The sequence below is a fragment of the Dichomitus squalens genome (assembly GCF_000275845.1).
Source record: "Dichomitus squalens LYAD-421 SS1 unplaced genomic scaffold DICSQscaffold_11, whole genome shotgun sequence".
Lineage (NCBI taxonomy): Eukaryota > Fungi > Basidiomycota > Agaricomycetes > Polyporales > Polyporaceae > Dichomitus > Dichomitus squalens.
The window spans coordinates 22674-33085 of NW_006766893.1; the positions used below are offsets into that span (position 1 = coordinate 22674).

General features: G+C 58.0%; 4 protein-coding genes across 4 annotated transcripts; 2 read left to right on the top strand and 2 right to left on the bottom strand.

Annotated features, from left to right (window-relative positions):
* Nucleotides 1-496: 496 nt before the first annotated feature.
* On the top strand, nt 497-1981 carry DICSQDRAFT_180282 (uncharacterized protein; the record flags this gene model as incomplete). The annotated part of the gene is made up of 4 exons (XM_007365084.1): nt 497-1055; nt 1106-1555; nt 1615-1719; nt 1791-1981. 4 exons carry the CDS (start codon nt 497-499, stop codon nt 1979-1981), a joined length of 1305 nt encoding a protein of 434 aa, XP_007365146.1.
* Nucleotides 1982-3264: 1283 nt separating this feature from the next.
* Nucleotides 3265-5053, bottom strand: DICSQDRAFT_154796 (acyl-CoA N-acyltransferase). The gene is made up of 3 exons (XM_007365085.1): nt 3639-5053; nt 3519-3581; nt 3265-3462 (listed from the first exon to the last, which is right to left on the bottom strand). The coding sequence occupies exon 1, from the start codon at nt 5040-5042 to the stop codon at nt 4257-4259; it is 786 nt and encodes a 261-aa protein (XP_007365147.1). The 5' UTR covers nt 5043-5053; the 3' UTR covers nt 3265-3462; nt 3519-3581; nt 3639-4256.
* Nucleotides 5054-5488: 435 nt separating this feature from the next.
* DICSQDRAFT_85385 (glycosyltransferase family 15 protein) lies at nt 5489-8077 on the bottom strand. Its single transcript, XM_007365086.1, has 8 exons — nt 7919-8077; nt 7513-7832; nt 6823-7003; nt 6634-6760; nt 6427-6582; nt 6246-6346; nt 5980-6151; nt 5489-5888 (listed from the first exon to the last, which is right to left on the bottom strand). Exons 1-8 carry the CDS (start codon nt 7973-7975, stop codon nt 5839-5841), a joined length of 1164 nt encoding a protein of 387 aa, XP_007365148.1. The 5' UTR covers nt 7976-8077; the 3' UTR covers nt 5489-5838.
* Nucleotides 8078-9549: 1472 nt separating this feature from the next.
* On the top strand, nt 9550-10099 carry DICSQDRAFT_169475 (uncharacterized protein; the record flags this gene model as incomplete). The annotated part of the gene is made up of 3 exons (XM_007365087.1): nt 9550-9765; nt 9826-9936; nt 9995-10099. 3 exons carry the CDS (start codon nt 9550-9552, stop codon nt 10097-10099), a joined length of 432 nt encoding a protein of 143 aa, XP_007365149.1.
* Nucleotides 10100-10412: the final 313 nt, after the last annotated feature.

The window sequence follows — 10412 nt, forward strand, 5'->3', positions numbered from 1 at the left end:
AAAGTAAGGACCGCAATTGATTACCCTCAACGGTCAAAATGTTTGCAGTGCGATTTGCAGACCATTAGCCTCGTTCTCTTACGCTCGACATGGGACATGGCAACACAATGTCTAGCGAGATCTGGAGATGCAGGAGGCGCTGCCACTAAGTACGCGTCCCTCGCGATTGCGCCTTTGCTCCAGACATGAAGTAAGCAGGTGAATTGTGTGGAGATTAGAACATGAGCATTAGACCACTTTATGCGCGTTCATATGTAGGACAAAATGAGATACAAACATTTCTTATCCATTATACACATAATGAACTTCTTGTATATCGAGTCAGTAGCTCTTCAATTGTGACGTGCCGTTATGGCGTAGTAGAAGTCTTCGTGACCGTAATGTGGCTTACTTAGGCAGGTCGCCTAGCGTAGACGCCGGAGAGAACAAAATCAGCGCGTTCACGGACTTATGCAAGGCGCTGTAATAGTACCGTACCTCCTTTCCCTCAGTGACCATGGTCGAGTACCAGCCTGAATCTTTGTCTGCCATAGTCCTCTCGTCAAAAATGCAGCCGCCAGCCGCTGTTCAATCCCGGCCAGTTGAGATACTACATCCCGCTTACGACGTTGGGATGGATATCTCGCTGCTCTCTCTCCCCGCCTTTCCCCGCCTTTCCAGTCCTGCTGACGGCCTCACTGTCTACGGCATTGCTCGCAGTCTCGTCATGGATGCCTGTCGCATTATCACCGACTTTGCTGCCAACAGTCAGGAAGATTATCTTGCGTTTGATCCCGAAGGCACAAGACCTGTCCCGACTAACGATTTGTTCTTGGCACCGGGCAGGTACTTCTATCACCTCGCCCCTCAGCACGTCACCAAGTATCCGATTGTCATGGACTTCTCCGCATTCAAGTTTCCGAAGGTGATCCCCCGTCATTGGATTCGACCCAAAACTGCCGAAGAGGACGATAATCTGCGGATCGCTTACGAGGGCGTTCCGTCGTCGGAGATGTCTTGGCGGGTCAAGACAGATGATGAATCTTGCGTGGTCACTGGATATTGCAGTACCAGTGGTACGTCGCGCTGTCATATTATACAGACAAATCATGAAGTATGGTCGTAGTCTGTGACAATGCCCACCTAGTGCCCAAGGATGAATTGGCCTGGTTCCTAGTGAACGAAATGGGCCGATTCAACAGGAGTACACTGGGAGCTACCGTCAATGATGTTTCAAACGGTGTTACGCTGCGCTGCGATGTGCACCGTTTGCTTGACAGTCAATCCTTCGTCTTTTACCCAGTGGGCGATCGCAAGTACGTCACGTACCTCGTACGCGGGACATCGAGGGACTACGTAGAGCTGCTGCATGGAAGAGAAGTGTCGACTGTACCCTTGCGTGTATCTGACGAGTTCCTCTACGCCCGCTTCGCCTATAACATCATCAAGCTCCGTCCCCGGGTCTTCGGCCCGTCTGTCGTACGCGTCCCAGATGATGTGGCTGTCAAGCAATTAGAAGAGGAGCTACGGCGTACCAAGAAGAAATCGTCGAAGATGGCAGATGACTGTGATTTCCGTGAGTCGAACGGGAGTATATGCGGTCCATCTGTGTCCTGACCGCCGCTCCCGCTCCAGCGCCTACCAGAGCATCTTCCATCTCGGACCCAAACTCGGTGGACGACATTGCAGCCGGTGACGAGCGGTATCAAGCTAAGTATACTACATGGTGCCCGGAGCTAGGTATGTTTACATCTGTGTAGTGTCATTCCGTTATTCTATCGTACACGACTGATGTTCCCATCTTCGCCCAGCGGAACTACCTGAGGTCGAGAATCCGCCGGACACGTCCGAGACGCCTTACCACTTAGAGACGCCCAAGATGCTGCGTCTTAGGTCTCAGTGGATCAAGGATCACCCGGAGGTTTGGCAGACTGTGGAAACCGCGCCTGGGACGACTCGGCCCGACGTGCTGGGCTTGGCTGCGAAGTCATTGACCTCGTAGGCTGCAATGCTCGCCAAGCACGCTCACGCTTCAGCACCATCCGAGTCCGCGATGGCGGCATTAGGGGGACGGTTGTATTGGGTCAGACGTGGTTCTCGTGGCAACGACTATGACATGGACCCGAACGCGACTCCAGCTTACTTCGCCCTCTTCCCGGACACGAGACCACATGCCAGATCAGATATCCCATCCGTCCCCCTTCCGCCTCGGCCTGTGCCATGTCTTGGGGATTTGGATCCGTGCAGAGACGCGTTCAACACTGCTTTGGCGACCGTTCCCTCGCCCCTGCCAGTGCGCCCGACATATACTCGTTCGCTGGCGGAACGCTCCGCCGTGTAACCCGCCATGGACGCGTTCGAGATGAGCATGTTGACGTTTCGGGGATCAAGGACTCGTTCACTCAAACGGTTCGCCTCCGCCGTGCGGACAAGGCCGCTGTCACTCATCCCCTTCGCACCCCTCGGGGGTGGCTGTCGGGGAGACGGAGCGGGCGCCGCTCCCTGCACTGTTCAATGGCAAACTTGTCCCGGACGTCGATGTCGACCGCACGCCTCACCGATTCGTCGATGATCCTGGCTGCTGACACTGGTGCTCTCCGAGGAACGTCGACGGTATGACGAGTGGAGCTGGGGCGCGGTGAAAGAGGTCCACCGGCGAGATTGACGGGCTAGATAGCACTGGGCCTCGGCGCGCTCGAGATTCACAGGGGTAGATTACAGTGAATTACACCGTGGTTCAGGTACAGTCAATCACGCATCAGAAAGGTCAAATAGGTGTAAAGTACATCCATTCTCCCCATTCATCTCAGGCTTCGTAGGACGGATCCTCGGCGGAAGACCGGCGCTCACAAAATTCGTATTAGTAGGGCCAAAGGATTGAAAGGTTCACGCCTAGGTTTCATGTGGAACAACCGAGTCCGCCTTGTCCACCGATGCAATGGCGGCTCATGCCGTGACCAGTGCGGGACGGTGAGATATCGTGCTATCCTCACACGACTCTTGTAGAACGGGGCGAGCACTTGCTGTAGTTTAGACCATAATGCGGTCAGTTTGATGCATATTGGATGATGCCTCACATGGGATATATAGTGAGCACGGGCGGCCCGGCCTGCCTGACTCGAAAGGAAGTCATCGATGGCTCGGCCCGGACGATCAAATTGAACCGAACCGTGTTCAGCTGTGACGAGACGCGATCGTGACGACGCGACGTGCGTACGTATATGGACGCTCGCATGCCTCCTCGGGATGGACAGTCGCAGCCAGACTCCGAACATTGATGGGGTCCAGCTCCTAAAAGCTCAACCGCAGGTCTTGTATCATTCTCTTGATCATGTCCACAGTTACTGGAACGGTACAGCGATGAACGGGGGCGACTGCCCCTTTCATCGACGACCTCGGTGCGTAAACATTGTAGCTGGAATCAACCGTCTACTCGGCGTCCTTCACCTCGTTTAGCTCGTGCGAGAGCTTCACGACGTCGTTCTGCGAGCGAGCAACAAGTGAGCTCTAGTCAATAATATGTGCGGCGCAGAACGTACCCCATCCCTCGTGATCTTGACTGCGGGGTCTCCCGGCCTGGCATTGCGGCTCACGGTATTCCCCTGCGACATTGCTTCGTTCGTTGACGTTGGTAAATTCCAGCAGCGGGACTGACTGACCTTGCCGCTCGTGACCTGCGCCTTGCCCTGCTCTACGATCTCGTCGACCTTTCCATGGCCATTTCCGCCTCCCCACTTCCACCTACGCCACAAGCCGTGCCGATCAGTCTTCCAGTGCTTTGGGCATTACGCATCCTAGGTGAGTCTACTCACGAGACGTCCTGCCCTTCGTGCAGCTTGTCGGCCATGGCTTGCGTTGTCGAACGGTAAGTGCGAGTGGGATGAGGTGAGAAGTGACGCAGCTTGGAGTCGCAGCTTGGAGTCGCGCTATATGGGCTCGCATGCGCTTCGCGATCGGTTGCAGCTATGCTGGTACGTTATGGGCGCGTGGGGACCCATTGCGAGCATGCCCACACGCGATGAAACTCTCGTCGATCGACCGATGACGTCGACGCAGGGACCCGCTGGACCAAGGAGCTGCAGCACCAGCCAGCAACATCGCTACTACGCCGCAGCCTCCCCGCGCCAGCATCCGCCTGCAGACATCGGCAGCTGCGCAAGTCGGACCAGCAGCATCAACGCATTATTTCCAGTTCGCAACATGCATGCAGTCTTCCGCCCCCGCAGCACACTACATACACAGGCAGCAAACGCACCCGTGTCTTCACACCACTCGCGCTACTTGTCGAGGACCTCCCTCACCCGCTCCCGCACGCCACCCTCCCAATCATCCCAGCACACAGACAGCACCACCGAGTCCCTCCCTCGTTTCCCCTTAAACGCGTCCTCCCGCGCGTCCTTCCCCGTCTCCCTCACCGCGTCGTCCAGCACCCACACCCACCGCAGCAGCCCCTCCCGCCGAAAACCCATCCGCTCCGCGAGCCCAATCGACGCCGCGTTCTCCGGGTGCGCGCTCCACACCACCCGCCGGAACCCCAGCCCCGGCACGCGCGCCCCCGGCAGCTCCAGCACGTAGCGCAGCAGCACCCCGACCATGTGCTTCGCGACGTGCGTGCCCCGGAACGCGGGGAACACGACGACGAAGCCGAGCTCCGTCGCGAGGTTCGCGGGCGCGGTGTTGAACAGCCCGGCGATGCCCGCGAGCGCGCCCGCCCACTCCGGGTGCGCCGCGTCCGCGCGCGTCTTGTCGAGCGCGGCGAAGAGCGTCGCGTGCGGGTTCTGGCGCACCGCGCGCTCGACGAAGGCGAGCGTGTCGGCGAGCGTGGGGAGCAGCGCGGGGTAGTAGCGGAAGGTCGACGCGAGCGCGGGCGAGACCGCCGCCCAGTAGGCCGCGCCGTGCACCGCGGGGACGAACGGGACAAGCTTGAGCGAAGCGGACTCGAGCGTCGAGGCGTGGATGGGGTACGCGAAGTTGATGTCGTATGGCTCGGGGCCGTAGAGCTCTGACTCGGGCAGGACGGCGGGCGCAGGCGGGGGCGGCGTGTAGTTGTTCACGTAGGCCATGCTGGTGTCCTAGCGGGGGGTCGGGCGCAAACCACGCTATGTTATAGTTTTATATAAACGTTCTTGATGTAGTCGATACCGTGACTCGTCCTGGATATGCACTCGATCACCGGCGTAGCTGAAGCGCCCGCAGCAGCTGCAAGGCCTCGAGCTCGTCTACAGGCTGAGTCATTCTCTCAGGAGACGTCGGCCGCTGGTGGGTTTCGAGCTCGTGAGCGTGACCCAGGCTTCAGATTTTCGAACACGACGAACGGCTGATCTGCCACCGCGCCCTAGGCGAGCCAAGGCGTGCCCCTGCGTGCGCCCACCGCACTTGAAGTGGACTAGGTCAGCAGACCTGGTCGCGCTGATGCCGGTACTGTAAGTACCGCGGTTGCGGTCTCTCAAGCTCAAGTCTGCCATCAAAAGGATCAGCAATCGCTCGTAGGACTTGATCGTAAGTACATGGCATCATTACATCTCACGATCGATCCTTCCCCACGCGAGCACCAAGTGAGGAACTCGAAGCACAGGCAATAAATTATGCATGAGCGAACGTCTAGTAGTATGCTACGGCCTCGTAGGGTCAAAGTCGTGGACGGAAGCAAGATCGTAAGCCAGACACAGGGGTCTACGGGCACGCCTAGATATACACGTGACATGGTAAGCGCTACATATGATACTCGTGGCCGTTGTTGGTTTGGTTCTCAGAGTCGATCTGAAGCTTGAAGCGTGTGCCGGGATCGCGTCGAGCTGGGCGGTGCAGGAGAGAAATGCGGGATCGAGAATCGAGATAGGTTGGTGGTCCCGGTCGCGACTACTGCCAGATCCGGTCCCACTGCCGCATGCACGAGTACCCGTCGTAGTCTGCGCGACGGTCAAGCACTCGTCAGCGGAACGCGACGACGACACGACGGCACGACGGCCTAAAGAGAAGAGAAGGGAGAAAGGGACGCACCGAAGCTGCGCTTGGGCTCGCAGTCGCACTTGCCGCGCGCCCACGCGTCTGGGTTCCGCGGGCAGTGCGTGTACGGGTTGTGCTCGTAGCCGATCTCGTCGAAGAACTGGATCTGGCTCTTGTCCTGGAAGAGCGCGACGGCGATGCTGTGCACGGGCGCGTCGCCCCAGCGCTGCAGACGCAGAGTCGCGATCAGCGTTTGCCTTGAAACGTGGAAACGCGGGAGACAGAAGGGGAGGAAGGGGAGGGGGGGGAGGGGCACGTACCTCGTAGTAGAAGCCACCTTTGGCGTCGAGGTGCTCGAAGTACTTCGTGTACGCCTCGCTCCGCCAGAAGTCCATGCTCGCGATCTCGAAGTTGCTCCAGACTGGGCGAAACACAAACACGCTGGTCAGCACGCGAGGCGCCGGGCCCATCTCACGAGGCGGCGACGAAACGGAGACGCACAGTGGCAGTTGTTGTAGCTGTTGCCGCCGTCGTCGGACATGTACCCCATCGCGTTGTCCCGCGCGACGTACTGCGGGTGCGCGTCGACGAACTCCTTGGTCGCGTCCCAGAGCGTCGGGATCGTCGCGCCGAACTCGTACATCGTGATCGTGAACGCTGCGGCGGCTCAGCTGCGCGTGCCCCGCGGGCGTGTGCGAGGCGACGTACCGTAGGTCTTGTTGTGGTCCTCCATGTACAGGAACGGGTCGAAGCTGATGTCGCAGTGGAAGTGCACGTCGGGCTCCACCCGCCAGTACCACTTGTAGTTCTGCAGGAGCGGGTGCCGGAAGAAGAACTGCGCAGCCCGACAATGTATCAGCGCGATTCCCACATTCTGGACGAGGAGCGCCGACGTACACCGGAGTTGAAGCGGCACATGTTGCGGTACGACACGCTCCCGCCGTAGATGATGTTGTCCGCGACCATCTTCTCGCGCCCGGCGCGCGCGCGGTCCTCGTCGATCCAGTCGGGCTGGTACCAGTGGTCGTGCGGGATCTCGGCGAAGGTGACCTCGCCGTGGATCACGTTCCTGATGCGCCTGCAGGACAAGGGGCGGTCAGCACAGTGTCGCCCGAGGGACTGCGGAGATTCGTAACGGAACACCGTGGGTGCATCCCACTATCGCCGGCTGAGGACACCCGTTTCGATGGCCATCGCGGTGCGCGGAACGCCAACCGAGCTGTCGCATCAACTCCTCGCGGACATGTATAGCAACGGCAGTCGGACGGCAATTCGCATCGGATCGCGCCACCATAGAGCAGATGGCCCGTCCCAGGCCCTAGGGTAGTATCGAAGAGCAATACCCTGTCGTTATGTCGCCCGATAAACTCACGTAAACCAGGAGAGATCAGTGCGCGCCGCCTGCTGTCAAGCCTGGAGGCTCTAGACGGAGCTGGGCGGCTGTACGTTTTTCAAATCGCGCGAAGCTTGTATGGCAGATGGGGTAGCGTGCATAGCCAGTGGGTTCGCGCGCGCGATAGCAAAGAGGAGGACAGTGTTCTTGCAAGGGATTTCTGACGGAAGACGCGGTGAAGCGGAAGGACTCACGTCTTGAACTCATCTGAGAACGGCTCCTCATTCAAGAAGAGCCACGGGTAGCCAAACTTCCTGTTGAACCGGTCCTCCAACCTACGCACGCTCTTCACCGCGTCGTTCACGTCGCTGTTGCGCGCGAGCATGAGGAGCGTCGCGTTCGCCCGCCGGGAGAGGAGCGTGTCGGGGGGCGTCGTCTCAACGGGCATGTAGTACTCATCGGGAACGGAGTCCAGGTCGGTGGAGCCCCAGGACAGCTGGGCAGCGATGTTCTCGAGAGAAGTCGCGCGGCCATAGTCTTCGTGTGAGATTCGGAGGATGGAGTGCAGCCCGATCTGTGGCGGGTGCAGATGAGCTTATGTTCGATGGCCGGCCTACAAGCGGGCCCGCTCCTTTGGCATTGGACCGGAAGAGAACTCACTATCGCGAGGAACACGAGCAGGGCGTATCGCGTCGTAGTGGTGACCTTGAGCACCATGACAGCCGGGGCGCGAGACGACGTCGACGAGCGCAGGAATTAGGAGATGTCTGAGGTACTTGGGGTCGGACAGAAGACAAGGAGCGGATGCGGTGGGGACTGGCTTGGACCAAGAGCAGAGATAGAAGAGTAGATGGAGGATGTGCTGGCTGGGACAGGGCTGTCAGCCCTTGCGGGCGGGGGGTTAGCCGCCATTAATGGAGCTGCATTGACCGATGGCCGCTCGTGGAGTGCCCCCAATCTTAGCCGATCAGTCTGCCCGCAGCACACCCAGCCAGCCAGCCTCTAGCGAAACGTGTCCGTCCCGAAAAGGCAGCCGTAGTGTTCGCAAGCTTCATGGCTACCTTATCTCCAGTCCATTCATACACGCGATGGACTGCGCTGCCTTCCCTCTTGTCTTCCTCGTTCATTTTGGAAATCCAAGATCGTCTACTATCAGAAACAAGCGTTTGGTATGGCCGCAGTTTGGCGTCCATAGCTTGCTAACAAATGCTGTCTGTATAAACGACAGCACGGGAATACACGGTCGAGCATGTACCCTCGCCGATAGCACTAATACAGTGGATTCGGACAGAGGAAATCTAGCACTGGGCAATGTTCACGTGCCCTGAACCCATCTAGATTGATGCTGAGAGTGCGATGGCACACGAAGGCACGGGGTATCACACAGTATGACATGATGCCTTATGATGAGGGTCATCCAAGAGAATAGCACAGTACTCTAAATAAGTCAAGATCATGCCGTCGCAGAATATCGCAGACAGGGCATAATAGGCAGTTGACGTCACCCACAATACAATTAGCAACTTGGGAGACTCGGAATCGGATTCGCGAGACGTTAGCCTATCATTTCGCAGACCCGCAGTCTTCTGACAGCTGCACCGTCAGACCTGCTCAAGAGGATTCCCGGAAAAGATGTCGTACCCTCCGGAAACAGGGGCGCTGCGCGTACGGACAGCTCAGCGGGGCAAGCACAAGCTGAAGCTTCAGACAACTGAGGGCGTATAGTCTCGACAGCCGATACGAGGTCAGTCACAATTGCATCGATTGCTTTCTGTGTAGGAGGCTCGTCTGTTATGAGCAGACAAGTAGCAGGACCGCGACCGCGAGCTGGTGGAGGATGAGGCTATTCAGAGATGCGGTAAGTTGCAACCCGCCAGGTCCTAGGTTGACCCCGTATGGTTGGACACTAGCATTTCCACACCTTTGGTCAGCTAGTGAATGGAGTAGCGCAGTCTCGTTATTGCGTGCGTTCTCCTCCTGCTCTGCGACGGACCTCCCGCAGCACCGCAGATACAGGTAGCGTATGTCAAACCGCGCCGCCCGCAGGCATGATGGACCACCGCAGGTGCAGACGTACTTGTCTGCAACAGTAGGATTGCAGTTAAAGTTACAGTGTGGGCTCGCTGCTGCGTATTGGGACGCAGGAGAGGACGTGTATAAAGAGACTCACCCGTTGGACACTTCCAGCCATCTCACAAGCAACCCAGACACCGCACTTCTCCTCTCTTGCCCTCTTACAGTGCAACTCCAACAGCCTCTATACGATTAGGCCTCGGATCCACGACACATCAATGGCCGCTGCCGCTATCCCCCCTGCTCCTGTATTGTCCGCGAACGGACAGCTTGAAGTTTTTGTCCATCATTCTTCCCCCGCCGCATTCAGCCAAGACGCGAGGCCTTACGGAAACAGCGAGAGGCTTCGAACGCTCGGCAAGCGTATGCTAGAGACAGCCTACATGGCCGCGGTGAGAGCGAAGTACCCCGTCCTGGGACATCATCAGCTCGAAGTCCGTTTCATTCGCGTCTGTATCATGGGAAACCACTAACGTGCATCCTGTTGGCACCAGCAACACGTTGTCAACGAGTACCCCGCCTTTATCGCGCATTGGGTCAATGCCTATGGTTGGAGGGCCCGAATGCGGGCAGTGCCCCAGGGAGTCGACCTGAACGATCCTCAGGTAGGTCCCTTTGGCATTGGCTCGCCATCACAACACGCGGCTGACACTGAAATTCTAGGAGATGCAAATGATCTTCGAGACCTACGCGGGCGCCGTGGTCGCTGAGGACGGGACCACGATCCTGTTCGATTGGGTCAAGCGACTTGTTGCCATCAGCGATTGAGCCGTGGACGAGGACGCACCTTAAGTGGTCGTCATCGCTGTACTTGTAACCGGCTGGTATCCGAGAAGTGTTCCGTAGAGTCCATAGAACATGTGCTGTCTCGTTTGTCTCGTTCTGCTGTATGCATGCGATTGATCGAATAGACGGATCGAGAAAGCCATATTCTGAGGCCTTCCCAGGGACTTGCTGCCATGGAGGAAGTGAAGGAACCGAGGCGGGAAATTGTGAGGATTCTGTCATGCAGCATTCGCGTCTGTTACAATTGTCTCCTTGGTCTATTCTGGCGGGTGTCATTGGTCTCGATCGCGAGAAC